General features: G+C 42.2%; 2 protein-coding genes across 2 annotated transcripts in view; both read left to right on the top strand.

Annotated features, from left to right (window-relative positions):
- Positions 1–759: 759 nt before the first annotated feature.
- Positions 760–4,234, top strand: MRPL53 (mitochondrial ribosomal protein L53). Its single transcript, XM_009335062.1, has 3 exons — positions 760–797; positions 1,452–1,564; positions 3,283–4,234. Exons 1-3 carry the CDS (start codon positions 760–762, stop codon positions 3,408–3,410), a joined length of 279 nt encoding a protein of 92 aa, XP_009333337.1. The 3' UTR covers positions 3,411–4,234.
- Positions 4,235–8,553: 4,319 nt separating this feature from the next.
- The window catches only part of FABP5 (fatty acid binding protein 5 (psoriasis-associated)), a 12,473-nt gene continuing 5,507 nt past the window's right edge, over positions 8,554–15,519 (top strand). Inside the window, 3 exon segments of the mRNA XM_009335061.1 lie at positions 8,554–8,598; positions 9,573–9,613; positions 9,774–9,900. Of these exon segments, the coding sequence (XP_009333336.1) occupies positions 8,554–8,598; positions 9,573–9,613; positions 9,774–9,900 (213 nt within the window).

The following is a 15,519-nucleotide window of genomic DNA, read 5'->3' as shown; positions in this document are numbered from 1 at the left end:
GCCCTGGCCTTCGGGCCCGCGCCCGGCGGGGAGGCCTTGGCCGGGCTCTCCTATCGGTAAACCACCCAGTGCCCTTCCTACGCCCGGGCGTGGGTTCTGTACGTTTCACGGCAGGTGCGAGGGCTGGACTTTTTGCCTTTAATTTTATTTATTAGTGGGGGTAGGGGCTGGGGTCATACGTGTCCGCAGCGGGGCCTGTCGCCCCGGCCCTGCCGCAGAGCCCAGGCACGGCGAAGGGCGCAGGCCTGCTCCCCTCCGCCCGTGGAAGCGTGGAGGGTTCCTGAAGAGCAGGGTTCCTGAAGGCCAACCCAGCCGGCTGCTGCCCAGGTCGCAGCAGTGGCAGATGCAGAACGAAGCCGTTAGAACTGCTGTCACTGCAGGGCCCTGCGACTTGCTGCCGCTGTAGCCAGCAAAAGTAAGACGACGTCCTGGAAGCAAATCATGAGGGAAATGGCAGCATCTGTTTTTCCCTCTCTGGAGAAGAACCTCCTTTCCCCAAATGTCTGCATCTGCTGTACTTTCATGATCTTGTTCTTTGAAGGCTTGCATTTATCAGGGCTTTGTAGCTTAGTCTAGGCAGAACCTTAACGTTTCAGAACGAGAAGATGCTGTGTTTGTTGTAAGGGCTCTGTTTATGGTAAGTGTTACCAGGATGCACACAGCATTCGTTCTGTGCTGATTTTTGGAGGATCTCTGTGCCTAAGCGTAGACCCTTGCATGTAGGCATGTGCATTTAGCTTTACCAGACCACCCAGGGAGATGCCCCTCTCAGTTGCTGAGCCTGTAGGTGAGGATCTGTAATCACTAGTCCAAATGCTGGTAATAGGGGAGAGAGGGGGCAACAGCTGCTGCTCTATCTTGGTAATTAACTGTTGGAGAAATCTAAGTAATGATGCTTCTTGAGTGATGTAAGTTCTGCACCAAACAATTGTAAAATGTCACTTTGCAATAGCTTTACAGACACATCTACTTTTGAAATGAACTTAGTAACACAACTTAACTTGGAATGTCTTTAAGCTGCCAGAATGTCAAGTAGCTGTCATGCATTTCAGAAATCTGCAGGAGACCGATGATGTTAAATAAATAAATGCTGTCTCAAACCCAAACAATAGAATATGGGCAAGCAACCGGTATATAAAGAAAAATGACTTTGCTGATTTTTTTTTTTTTATTGTTGTTACTAACCCAGCTGAGAGAAATGTGCATACACTGAATTTTTGCAAAATTCTTTGGTGTGCTTTTTACATGTTAGCATATAAGGACTATCCATTTGGATTTTTAAGAGTGATTATCTGATAAGAAGTATCTGTCTGAAATTAGTAAATACAAATCCTATTTTGTTTATAGTTTTGTTGCCCAGCAATATCAAGATATTCAAATTAGTTTTAGAAATATACTTACTATAATTCCTATCAACAACATACTTAACATATTTTCAAATATACTTTCAGAAAATTTCTTAGATGTATAAACCACAAAAAAATCCAGGCCACTAATAGAAACTGTGAAGTGACTGCTGATGTGCGACACGATGGGTCTGAACCACTTGTAGATGTTATGTTTGGTAAGAAGCTAATTTTTAATCTTGTTAAAAAAAAGACCTTCTGGGTTTGTGTTGTTACGATGTTACTGTCTTCTCTATGATTTTTTTTTTTTTTTACTGTGGTTACTTTTTTTTGGTTCCAGTCCATAGCTAGATGCTGTGCAGCTGGGAGGAAAAAAGGAAGAGGGAGTCACTAACAGCCTGATGTCTAGATAAATGTGTATTTATGTCTTTGTACTACAGTTAGATCTGGTGGATCTTAGATCAAAGAACTGACTTAACTTTAGGGTTGAGTCTACTTTTGTAGTGACATACTTGTGTGACCTTGCAGTCAGGTACAATTCCAGGGAAGTAAGTGTAGCTCTGTTTTGATGTAAGAATCTGTTCACTTTCTGTAATTTTTTTTTACGTTACCTGTGGTGGAGGCATCTCAGTCTTGAGAACAGAAAAGTTGAATACCTTTACTTGCTTATGCAACTGAGTAACTTACTATGCAGTTTGAAGGCGCTGCTCATATGGATAAGACCGTACATGTGCAGATGGACTTGCAGAATGAGGTCAACTGATGTACAACAAATTTCTTGGTTTCCTTTGAGCAGGCAGGGAATTGATGGTAGAAATTTCATCAGTTCTGGAAGCGGCCCAGATTCTAGGCTGTGAACAGATGGCTCTAATCTGCTTTTGTCCTTTTCTCTGGCTGCATCTTCTTTCCTGCTGTGCTGTAATGGACCAATATGTCATGTAGCCCATTAAAGTTTTCATTATTATTGATTCTTGCTACCCCCTTTTCTTTAAACTTCCATATATTTAGTGAATCGGTAGAAATGTCAGGAGTGTTGAATGTGCTTCATTTTGCTTAGGAAAGTCTAGTTATTTCAGTGCTGGCATTGCTTGTTTCTCCCTCCCTCATGCCTCTGTCTTTCCCATCCTTGTCTCTAACTGTGATGTATTAAGACTTAAGCAGTAAAGCTTACTGTTTTTTGCAGCATAAAACCGAAACAATTTATTTTGCTAATGCCAAGAGCTACAGCTCTGAACTCTTCGTTTTCTAAGAGCTGATTATTTTCAAAAAGTGAAGAGTTTTCAGCCCTTGTAGTTGGCAAACATGGGGCTGGAACTTGGATGCCATGCATGGTATTGCATTATATGGGTTTGAGTATGGCTTTTGTATTTGCATATCTTGCAAAAATAAATAATTAACTTAGGTACAATATTTAACTTCTACTGCCTCCTCCCTGTTTTAAAATAATCTCTTTCAGAATTTTAGAAATCCTAGTGCTCTCTATTTTTTTTTACATTATAGCCACCAGATTGTGTAAACCAATTCGTTGTTTTGGCTAAAGAAGTGAGTTAAACGGACCATAGACAACATGCTGCTAAAATGCTGAGCCATGTGTGGAAATCATGCCTTCCAGTGCCTTCTGTGCCTTCTGTTAGATGACTTTGAGGGCATAGTATGAGCCATTCTCATCAAATCTGTGTTCTTACTATAGGTATATCTAGACAAATGTTTCAGATTTTTCAATAATGCAATACAGAAATGAAAATTACATGTGTATTGTGTGCAGTTTAATATATTTGTGTTGGTGGTGCATAATCAGAGTCCTTGGTAAGTGGAGTACTTTCTAATCCAACAAGATGAACAGGGTATTTGGACTTATATATACAAACCAGAACTGCACACTAAAGTAATTGTGACTTGGACTTTGTGACTTCTTAAAAATTTTTCCCCTTTACAGCTGATGGAGAGCGATTGATAATGAAGGGAGCCAACTTGACGACAATAGAAATGTTAACAGCATTGCGGTCCAGATGCAATGCAAAAGAGCTTCAGGAAGAACAGAAAAGCAAGAGGAAGAGTCCCTGAAGAATAGAAAAACAACTGTGTTTGCATTTTACATGTGTTAAAAACAGCAGGCTGCACAGAAGGTTTTTCTCCTATGCAACAAAATCTGAGAGAGAGAGATGGCCAAAACACTGACCAGTTTAACATGCAGCAGAATAAACCATTTAAATGTTCCCGGTCTTCACCTGAAGGAAACCATAGTGGATCAACAAATCTTCTAACACTAGTGGGTCAGAGTGGCTTAAGATGCATGCACGCGTCTTTCTAAGCAGCTGCCTCTCAGTCGTCTGCATGTTGGACTAGTACCACGTGTATTTGCATATAAATGTGAATAATGCACATTAGCCATTAAACTAACATTACAGTGAAGACATCTCTTTGGACATTATTTCCTACAAAATTTCTGTACAGTGGAATGCAAAATATTAGTAGAGTGGTTATTATTTTTGAAAATTATTAAATACAAAAATTTGAAGAAAACTTTCAAAGTATTCATCATTGACTTCGCTGAGGGACAGCAAGCCGCAAATAGAGAGTGGATTTTGTAATACTATGTTTATAATACATCTGCTGCGAAGTCCCTGCCGTTTTCTTCCTCTCTTTTTCAAGAAAGTGTGAAATTTGCTAAATGTAAATTTAGCTCAGCGATTGAAGTAACAAGGTAATGGGACTGTGAACACACAGTAGAGCTACTCATGCTGCATAAAAGTAGCTAAGTTTAGGTCAAAGGGAAAGGTAAGTTAGGTTTTTTTGCTAATTGGAGAAAAGGGCTATCTTTGAAGCTCAGTTTTGTAATGTTTTTGTCACTTTTGGGAGATTTCATTAAATATTTTATAAAGATCAAAGGGAGAGCTTTATTTGGTGTTTATAGCCCGATGTCCAACCCTGTTATTTATTAAAGTAAGTGCTTAGGTGTCTCATCTTAGGTGTATTGCGAAGCTCTGTGGGTTTGGGGGGGTTGATCTCTCCTCAGGCTGTGCAGGTGAAGGTGTCAACTGCACGTGTATTTCATGTGCATCACTTTTGTTCGAGTTCAATTCATAATGAAAATGTAATTAAAGTTCCAGTTTTGAGAATTGCAGATGCAGTACTATTGAGGGGCATTAGTTCCACCTGTTGTTAGTCAGATGCCTGATTTCGGTAAAATTGTAATACACATATTTCCAAAGTTAATTTGGCAGCAGATTTAGGGCACAAATCTGAAACTAGTTTTACCTTACTTTTGCCGTGATTTTAAATGGCCACTGTCCTTTCCGAAAGCAACATTGTTTTAAATAGCACTGTCAAGGTAGTTCTTTGCAACTTCTTCGCCAGGATGCTGAAGTCAAGGTGATTTCTTACGTTGGAGGAGCAGAGCCATGCTAAAGATGTTTGATGATCTTTTATGGTGGCCTCCTCCATGTGTTTGCAACAAATAGAAAAGAGTGAGATAAGATGATTGGGGCAGATGGGTCAATGAAATTCAGACGTGGGAACGGCAGATGTGAATGACTTAGTTGGGGATGAATACCCCCTCTGCAGTCTGTTATCCCTTTTTTTTTTTTTTATTAGGCCACCAACACTTCTGAGTGATTTCAGAGTGCTGAGCTCCTGAACCTGCTACTGAGCTCCCTTCTAGTGGAGGAGTTACGAGAACATCTGAAACTTTGAGAGGATTTTAAATCCTGTCAAGCTAGAAAAGTGTCCTAGAAAGTGGACCAAATAGAAATAAGGCTGTTCAAAGGACGGTTTGGGTTTCTCCGCCCCATGTTAGAAGAACATGGTATAGCATGACTGTGTCGATTTTGCTGGGATAGAGTTAATTTTCTTCATAGTAGCTAATACGGGGCTGTGTTTTGGATTTGTGCTGGAAACAGTGTTGATAACACAGGGATGTTTTCGTTACTGCTGAGCAGTGCTGACACAGAGCCAAGGCCTTTTCTGCTTCTCACACCACCCCACCAGCGAGTAGGCTGGGGGTGCACAAGAAGCTGGGAGGGGACACAGCTGGGACAGCTGACCCCAACTGGCCAAAGGGGTATTCCATACCATATGACGTCATGCTCAGCAATATAAAGCTGGGGGAAGAAGAAGGAAGACGGGGACGTTCGGAGTGATGGCGTTTGTCTTCCCAAGTAACCGTTACGCGTGATGGAGCCCTGCTTTCCTGGAGATGGCTGAACACCTGCCTGCCGATGGGAAGTAGTGAATGAATTCCTTGTTTTGCTTTGCTTGCGTGCGCGGCTTTTGCTTTACCTATTAAACTGTCTTTATCTCAACCCACGAGTTTTCTCACTTTTACCCTTCTGATTCTCTCCCCCATCCCACTGGGGGGGAGTGAGTGAGCGGCTGTGTGGGGCTCAGTTGCCAGCTGGGGTTAAACCACGACAATGACTTTACCTGAAGAAGCCTTACAGGGAAAGTGAGAATTGTTCAAGTGGAAAAACACTGCAGAATTATTCATTTCCTGGTTAATCATGTATTCGTATGCTCAAAAGCCCTCTTACTGTAATATGTCAGTGATTTTTGTGATTTTTTTTTTAAATTTTTTCTTTGACAGTTTGTACAATGATGTCAGTATGTAAAACTTATATTTAAGTGTGAAGCACTTACATCCATCTTAAATAACTAGCCATCTGTAAGTACTTCAAGAGTAAAACAGGGGTTAAGTGATATTAAGTTTCTATAGTGTTTCTGTTGGCCCAAGATTGGGGTTTATATTTATGAAGAGAAAAGGGAGAAAAATGAAGATCCTAGTTCAGGCTTTTTATAGCCAAAATAAATCCTCTCCACTGTGTTGAAGAAAGGTGATTTTTTTTTTTTTCTTTACTTGCATGGATAGGCATCCTGCTTTGTAAAGACACGCTCTTACAAGGTGCTTTCATTTTAACCCAGAGATGCCCAGCCTTTTTGCTTAGGTTAGGCCAAAGGCCTGTAACCTAGCCATTGAGACGTGACTGGCAATTCAGTGGATGAGGTGTTAGCTGATGCTGCTTTTGCCGTGTGTGCTAGTAGCTGCAACCTGCAGTGGTAAAACTCTGGTATGTTTTGTGCATGAAAAAGAAGTAATGACTAGGATTTGAATATGTAAGGTATGAAGGAAAACATACAGGACAGAAAAATAAAGCTAAAAGCGTGTGTTCTCAAGACAACAAGATATTGAAGTGACAGAAATGAGCAATATGGGCAAGGAGGTACGCCTCCAGTGATTATTATGCTAATATGTAGAAAATTGCGCTCCCTGTACCATGTAGATAAAGGTACGAATTTATTTTTCAAGTACGTTAAAAACAATCTGTAATGAGTTTCTTCTCTAAGCATTTAGATAACTTTGCTGCAAGCTGCTCATGCAGTATCAGTTTTTGCTGCTGTCTGATTGACTGAGACAAAGCCGAGCGACCTGCTGCTCCGCCATCTTCCTGACATGCACGGTCTAGGGCTGTGGGTGTAGAGGGTATTAAGGTCAGTCACGCAGAACAAAGCGGGGCTGGGTGAGCATTGACTTTGCATGTTTGTTATTCTCTAGCCCACTAATCCTGATTACTATACCACGCCAAAAATGTAGGTGCTTGCCTAAATCTAAAAGGAACCGGAAGGTGACCTAAAAACACTAGGATTAATTAAATACGACCACCACGTCCATGTAGGGTGTCTGATAGCAGGTGATGACATTAAAATGTCTAGATCTCTAATACCTGGAGATTTAAAACAATGATTAGAATAATCTTAGACCTGTTTATCCTACAAATAGCTGTTTATTTAGAAGTTCTTGTCAATGTGTAAGGAAAATGGTCCTGAAACAGATGAATGTGCCATTCAGATAACACTGTCTGGTCAGGGTGCTCCCTTTTTAAATATCTGCAGCATTGTTTTTAGAAAAAGATAATGGTGTCTTTAATAAAGATTTGAACTGGGAGCAGAAGTGTTAGTGAACATTTCCACAGCAAGTTTTAAGGACTAGCTGGCCCAAATAAGTACAAAATCACAATGTCCTGATGCCTTTCTTGCAAGGTAGAAACAAGTAGAAACATGCTATCAGAGGTAGTTCATGCATACCAGTGCAAATTCTGTTCTTTGTTATTTGTGGGGATCTCAAATTGGGCAATTTTGTGCTACATATTGTAGCAAAGACTGGGTGCAATACAGTATTGCTGTGCAAACCCCACTTGAGGAGTGGAAGATGCTTTAAATCTCAATTATTTTGAAAATGTCGCAATCTAATACATCTTTGCTGTTTGTGAACGTGCAAAGGGTGTCATCTACTAATTTCAGAAAATTGCCTGCAAGTATTTGCCCTGTTGGATGTGGAAGAAAGCATTAGTTTTGGTTGGCTTTTCCTAGTTCTTCACCTCTACTATATATGAATTTTGAATGACCACCGAGTTTACATGGTGCAAGGGAAAAAAAAAAAATTAAATATCCTTGGACTGTATTCAACAGATCTCCAGACTTTGGCTCCCAAATGTATCTTCTGCATGTGTACTCTCCCTGTGCAGGTGAACGCACCCCTTGCAGTTTAAGAATTGCTGGCTTACTGCCCACCTCATCAACTACACGTGTGACCAGTTTCCCTGGATGCCGGGCCCTGCTTCTCCACTGGGTGGTTTGGAGTCACCTTCTGACTGACAGGTCACCTATCAGCAGTGCCTCTCCCAACTGCACTTCCCTCCCCTCCCTTCTCCTGGCGTAATAGCCTTTTTCCTTCCTGCTACTATTTGATTTCATACAGTCTCACCTTTCCCCCTTGGAAGGCCTGAGCCACTCTTCTGAGCCTTTTATATTGCCTGCCAAGAGCTTGCAGTAGCTTCAAGCAGCCGAGGTGCTTTGCTGCTGGTAGGCCACTACTTGTTCTCTTCTTCCCACTCAGCCTCGCTCTCTGCGCTGAGAAATGTTGGGACAGAGCAGCACGAACGGTTGGAGGTGCTACTTTGCTTCTGATCGTCTTTCACTTAACAACAAATCATCTTTACATTGAGCTGGCCTTCTCAAGATTTTACAAAACTAAGGCTGTGCCCAGGGATAGATGTTAGAGGTGTGAGGGCAAAGGAGTTGCCGACCTGTTTTGGTCATGTCTTGCTAAGTTTCAAAGTGGTACTTCAAAGCAGAGTTAAGGCGAGTGTAGAGTCTCTGCTTGACTTAAAGCGGTCGGTCTCCTACGTACTGGCAGTGTTGCCAGCAGAGGTTAATGGCGTATCAAAGGAAATCTCCGCGTTGTGCTTCACTGGATGAGGTGAGTTTGACTTGCTTACATGTGAAAAGAACATTTCTTTTAAGACAAAATAGCTGGAAAAGTGGACCAGCAGACCTGTTTGTGAAGGGAATGCTCGGTCAATAGGAGCAAAGCCTGGGAAAGACGAGTCCTTCATGGACAGGTTTTCACAACTCAGACTGGCAATCCCTGCAGGAAGTGCAGAGGACAGGCAGGAGGCAAGGCAGCAGGCTCCTTCCTTACTCGGGCACTACTCCGTTTCTTTTGATCCCTCCACCCTTTTTCGGTGAGGAATCAAAGACCAGCCTTACTCTAAAAATAGCACGGTCAGCGTGCAAAGCCAGTGAATTTGTTATCATATCAAACACAGTTCTTGCACAGATTCATTACTGGTGAATCTGAGTGGTTCAAATCACTTGCACGAATAAAAGAAACGATAATTATTTTCATGGAGTTTTTAAAGTCTCTTTTTCTAGGTGGGGCTTTATAGAACTTGTCTTCAAAATCCACTTCTCAAATGAATTTCAAAGTATTTACTGGAAATGGCAAATTTAAGAATCAGATGATTAATTGTTCCTTTCCTTCACACAGCTAGATCAGTATCAAGTTAAGCTGCACATAAAAGAAAAAGTGCCAGAATCAGTACCAGAAACTGTCTTGTGGCAGAAGCATAGGAAAAAATCAGGGAACTGCAATGTAATTTCTTACCTCCTTATAGATTTTCTCTGGCCTAGATGTTAGAAATGTAAGATCATACCTTGAGAAGGAATCAAGGACGTAAACCCAAATACCATGAGGCTTTTCAAGTCTAGAAGAGCAAACTGGAGAATACCTGCTGGTCCTGCATGGTTGCCTGAGGTGCCAGAGGCAAGAATTTTCTCAGATCTTTTGAACACGAGTCATGTCGTCAACACGCTTGGCAAACTTAGTGTGTTGGCAATGGCAATGGGATAATAGTAAAAACTAGCTTTAGCTTCCAAATGGTTTTTCCCTAGGTTCTTCGACAGTCCGTGGAAGAGGAGGTCTGTTCTGAAAGGTGAGTCGGAACTGGAAGCTGATGCTTGAGCGACACCCCAGAGAGCCTATTTCTTCCTGCTGCGTGCAGGTGGGAGGAGACTTGTGCTTTTTGGCAAAAGCTAGCCTTCATCAACAGTGCCCTGGGGATCTGTTTCACACCTAAGTCCTTGTCGCCCCAGGATGAAGTCCTTTGGGAACCCTGATCTGGTCAACAGGCTACACATATTCCTAACACCTTGCGACAAGGCTTTGCTCAACACAAAGAACAGCAGTTCAGTCCCTCCAACGCTGCTGGGAAAGGCGTTGGTATCCACGTTACACTGAGAAGACCCTTCCTCTGTGGAGGATGAGTGTCGGGCTCTGCCCTCCAGATTTCTATCGCTGTGATGCTCTCCTTGGTGATGTCCTGAGAGTGAAAAGCAGTGCAATCGTTACAACTATAAATTAAACTTTTTCCCTGAGGTTACCTTCACAGTGGTCGATGAATATCCTTAGTAATGAAACTCTACTGATAATATGCAATCAAAAAAATAATGCTAAAACTTTATACACCCCTTCCAAAGTCCAGTGGGCACATGTGTCATTTGTGATTCTAAATTTCATAGACTAATTACTCATCACTGGTAGAAATAGTTCTTTTATCATTATTTATTCCAAATCATTTTGCCATTCCTTGTCCTTTCCCTTATGTCCTTATTGTTCCAGACCACACAGAAAGGACAGTCAGGGTTTTATTTGGCTTTATTTATAGAGCTTTGGGATAATTTTTTGTACATCCGAGGTTTCTAAAAAGCCACGCCACAGTATTATCTTTCTGAAAGTCTCCTCTGTGAGCAGATATCCCCTGCTAATATGCTTTTGTTTTATGTGAATTAAAGGCCTTTTCAGTGCTAAAACTACAGCTATGGACAATTTGTAGTCACCCTGATCTCTTTTTTTAACATTGTAATGACTATGCTGATTATCAAATTCTGAAGATAAATAAAAATATTTTTATACTAATGTGTGTAAAAATACTAAGTATTTTTATACTAATTTGCTATTCAGGGTAGATGCTGCTGCTAAATAAAGAGGGTTTTTCAAAGCTTCCGAAGTTAGACACAAGCTCATATATCTGCAGTCACTGTGAGCTGGGCTGGAACTGACATCAGGTCATTTTTGTCTGGAATGAGGAAAATGAAGCCTGGAGTGCTCTTTCTGGTCACTGCAGGCTCCGGAGCTTTCTCTGCTGTCATTTAGGCAAGGTACAACCGGTGAGCTGTCACGCCACTGCCACAGTAAACTTTGCCCTCAGTGTAAGCATTTCCCTTTAAACTTGCTTTGACAGCATACAGGACATACGCTGAGGTTGCCAGTGTGTTAATTGCATTATAGTAATGCTCTGTGGCATTAGCAAGGATCGGGGCTCTGGTTGGCTCGCCACTGGACACGGGCACGTGTGAGCCTGCCCGTCCCTGACAGCTGGCTACCCAGAGCAGATGCAGCAGCGGCCAGATCCAGAGCAAGGACTCCTTGGACCCATGCTCCCTAGACTAAGCCATGCTAGAGAGTAAGATGGCTTTGTTTTGACTTGAAAACTGACATGTATCGCGCAAAGCCCATTGATAAAACACAGGCTATGCCCAGCTCTTTTAGCTCAGAGGTAATAATATGCCGATATGCTAGAAGATCTTGTGCATATCGATATACAAATGAAAACATGTAGGTTCATGTGTTGCTTCATAATCCCGGGTCTAGTATTGCCCAAGCAAAGAGCTCCTGAGCTGGAGTAAAGCTTACCTAGGCCAGCTATGCAACCATAGCACGTGTTTCATCATGTCTGCCCAGTGATGACACGGCTGGGAAGGGAAAACCACACTTGTACAACAAGGAAACAGAAACAAAGCTGTGCTACCTATGCAATTTTTCTCATCCATGCCTTGGGGGTGAGTAGCTATTATTCATGGGCTGCTTTAATTTTTTTCACAGCTAGGGATAGGCTGATGAGTAAAATTTGGGCTGTGGTGTCCAATTTCCCTGGCAATTTTTTAAGGCTTTCTTAAGAGGTAATCTTGTCTACAAGAAGTCTACCACTTAGAGATGGTATTATATATACATGATATGTCTGTATACTAGAAGGAAAGCGAGATCCTCCCCTTTATACAGTAAAGCAAAGTATAGCGCTATCAGATTGGGTTCCTTCCAAGTTAAACATATGGGCAGTTTAATGAGTAAAGGTCTAGGGAAAAAGTTACACCTCCTATGCAACCTGATCAGCGATATGTTGCAGATGAGGAGGTGGTGGTGCTCTGCCCTGCCCAAGCAGCAGGTATTGTGACTCCGAAAGACAAAATATGGCTTGGCTTGCATGCAATGGATAATGGTATGGCTACGTGAAGAGAAACCTCAAACACTGCTGGCCACAGCTTCCCAACTCTCACGTCTGATGAAGCATCACTGCACGACGCACACTTGCCCAAAGGAGTAGAATGAAGGTCTCTGTGCACTCTTTTGCCTTGGTCCTTTTCTTCGTACTTGGTAGTGAAGGACTGTAATACCTTCCCCTCCTACGGGATGCAAGAGCTTGACTACCTCAGGAAAACATTCGCTCTGGCAGGCCCAAGCTGCCAAGGTGGAGGTTGCTCCTAACTGTGGCTACGTGCTTTCCGTGCAGCTAATTTCCATGGAAAAATTTACACTTCTTATTGTAAATTTGATTCTCCTTCTCTTGGACAATCTATAGTCTAACATGGAAATGAGCAAAACTTCAGAGAACTTCAGCTGTCTGTGCTGAAACAGTAATATGAGGCATAGGGATTGAACGCTTTCCATATGAATACATGTATTTGCTGCTTCTCTTTGGGTATATCTAGAGAGAAGAGGAGACTACACACACAAAACACGTCTGACTGTGGTGTCAGCCTCAAAGCAGGCAGGAATTGGGATTTATAGAGACAGAGCCCCATGGCTCAAGCATCTCTGAATATCTGACCTTTTCATTTTGACTCCCAAAGTAGGGAGCTGCATTCCCTCACCTTTGAAATATTTGACCAATATATGTACTGTACTGTCATAGTAAAAAATAACATATATTTTGTAGCCCAGTCTGCTTGTACCTTACCCAGAAGGATACATCTCTGGTCCCACTAGTTACTTTATTTGCTATGTGAGACACCACAAATTTCAGCACTATCCTGTTTCAAAGAAGTTTTGAGATGTGGCTTTGACATTATCACAGCCAGTAATCTATATCACGGGATTAATTTGCAAAACATTAGATTTTTCTAAAAATTCAGAGAGATTTTTCGCTGTATCCTAACAGTCTGCATTTCAGAAAAGAGACATAAGATTCTTTTTTCTTGTTACATCTTATATAAATTTACATGCCTAGACCTGAAAAATTTGTAAGGAGAATAAATCAAAACAAATGACTTGTGGGAGGATTCAAAAACATAGCAACGTTCTGCACAGGTAGGTAGTTGGAGCTCCATGTACTTCAGATCCAGGAATACTGTCTCACCGCTAGATGGAAACAGTGGATTTTACATCTTCTGCTGCATTATCAGCACTTACACCTGAATACTATTTGCATATTGTATGCCATCTGCAGGCACCACTGCAGAAATGTGGATCCGAAATTCTTTGCTAGCATACATGGAGTAAAGCGAAGATTTCTATTTCTAGAAATTGTCCCCATTTTACAAGACTGAAGACTTCTGATTCCTGAAGGATGGTTCTGTTTGATCCCTAATCTAACTGCTTTTCATTTATCCTTTCTGTAAGCAACCAGAAAAGAACTGCAGGACAGACGGCATTTTAGTTCTGCTACTATGAATTAGGTAGTAAACATCAGCCTAATTTAAACTTTATTCTGAAATCTCTTGCACAAGACCAAAAATAAAGATAAAAGCGGAAGGAAGTTGAAAGTCTTGTGTTTCAATCTACCTACTCAATGACAAAAAAAAGCAACGTGGCTTGCTGCCTTATGAGCAGACGCTATAGTGTTGCTTGCATATTAAAAGCAAACATATAGTCAGAGAAGTGGAAAGTAATTAAAGGCAGCTCTGTAGGGAAGGATAGTTAAACAGAAGGATTTTTAAAAAATCTCAGTTGAAAAATGAGATGGTTACTTATTGTGTGACAAACCTGACCTTTTCTAGGAAGTATTGAACCTTCAAGCTTCAAACAGTTTAGCTCTACTAAGTTGCATCACTGGAAAGCATAAAGGGAAGCGTCCTCCTTGCACCAAAACATTTGGATTCACAGCACCTTCTCATGTTGTGAAATTCTGGAACCGGCACAGAGACCTTGCTGTCTTCTCCAGTTTTGACACCTCAATCTCAAACTCCTCAACAAAAGTACTAGCAGAGAAACATAGCCACGGCTACTCCATCAAAAAACTCCAGGCACTAGGCATATCTTCAGATTTCTATTCTTCTGGTCAGGAGAAAGTAGCTCTGGGTTTCATCCAGTCTGACACAAGGACAAAAGAGGCAGAGATTGGCATAGCTCTGGCGGTGGAAACAAATCTTGGGGATACATTGGAATTGGGATTTCTGTTGTGACTTAGAAATATCAGCTTTCTGACAGAATATGACAGTAAAGCTCTCTGCTCACCTGACAGAATTGGACAAAAGATTGGCCCAACCCTCACAGGGCCTGGTAACGGCTTATATTTTATGATGGTACTTCTGCGCCAGTGTGCCACAATGGCAACTGCTGGGTTTTACTTTAAGAAGTAGTGTTGTGGTTTAACCCGTCAGGCAGCTAAACACCACAGAGCTAAACACCAGTGGGATGGGGGAGAGAATTGGAAAAAAAAAAAAGTAAAATTTGTGGGTTGAGATAAAGACAGTTTAATAGGACAGAAAAGGAAGGGAAAATAATAATAATAGTGATAAAAGAATATACAAAATAAGTGACAGTGATGCACAATGCAATTGCTTACCACCTGCTGATTGATGCCCAGCCAGTTCCTGAGCAGCAGTCGCTGCCCCCCGGCCCACTCCCCCCCCCCGCTGCTTGGAATATCCCTTTGGCCAGTTTGGGTCAGCTGTCCTGGCTGTGCCCCCTCCCAGCTTCTTTCTGGCAGGGCATGGGAAGCTGAAAAGTCCTTGACTAGTGTAAGCATTACCTAGCAACAACTAAAACATCAGTGTGTTATCAACATTATTCTCATGCTAAATCCAAAACACAGCACTGTACCCGCTACTAGGAAGAAAATTAACTCTATCCCAGCCAAAACCAGGACAAGTAGGAATTAGGGTATCGCAGTTCAATATGGACTAAAACGAAGGTACCAAATCTGCATTTTTCCACTGCTAGAACATGAGGTTGCATTCAAGCTCTCATTTTTCCTGTGTACTGCAAGTAGCTGCATTAGTTCTGTGTTCTGATTGATTTTGTTTGCTACCTGTTACTTATCTTCTTTTGCTACCTGTAACAAGTCTGCTCCCAGGTCAGCAGCAAGCTACAGATCGCTGTAGTTCAGTAATATGTGATATACCAGCGGAACTTGGGGGGATGCTGGGAAGGCCTGCCATCAAACCCAATCAACTGTTTTGGGGTGTTGGCTCCTTATTGCTCTGTCTCTGTGCCACATGATGCCCTATGCTTGCTTGTTCCTGAATTATCCATAAAAAGCATGATAAATGAAATAATTTAGGGTTCGGTGCCCCAGACTGCAAAAAATTCCCTGGAGCCCGAATCCTGGAGAGTGCTTTTGGACCCCATGGGTGCCAAAGTGCAGCTCACTGGACTCTTTTACCGCGGTAGGTGCCGGGTGGTGTTTGCATCCGAAGAAGCGTTAAGGCTGCGACATCCCTTGGCGGGGTGGCTCCGGCAGCGCCCCACGGTTTCTGGGCGCAGCGTGCCGTCCCGGGGAGCTGCAGGCCCGGGGTGCAGGCTGTGTGTTCGTGTGTGTGTGCGTGTGCGGGAGGAGGGCGG

The sequence above is a fragment of the Pygoscelis adeliae genome, unplaced genomic scaffold (genome assembly GCF_000699105.1).
Source record: "Pygoscelis adeliae isolate BGI_AS28 unplaced genomic scaffold, ASM69910v1 Scaffold101, whole genome shotgun sequence".
NCBI classification, from domain to species: domain Eukaryota; kingdom Metazoa; phylum Chordata; class Aves; order Sphenisciformes; family Spheniscidae; genus Pygoscelis; species Pygoscelis adeliae.
Note: the sequence above shows the minus strand (reverse complement) of the source record. Positions and strands in the feature narration are given on the sequence as shown.

What these genes read in the sequence shown, in the direction of transcription:
- MRPL53 (XM_009335062.1), top strand. Translation starts at nt 760, where the DNA reads ATGCCCCTCTCAGTTGCTGAGCCTGTAGGTGAGGATCT. An exon ending in GAGCCTGTAGGTGAGGATCT is followed by an intron (nt 798 to 1,451) that starts GTAATCACTAGT and finishes ATATACTTTCAG; the next exon opens with AAAATTTCTTAGATGTATAA. An exon ending in ACTTGTAGATGTTATGTTTG is followed by an intron (nt 1,565 to 3,282) that starts GTAAGAAGCTAA and finishes TCCCCTTTACAG; the next exon opens with CTGATGGAGAGCGATTGATA.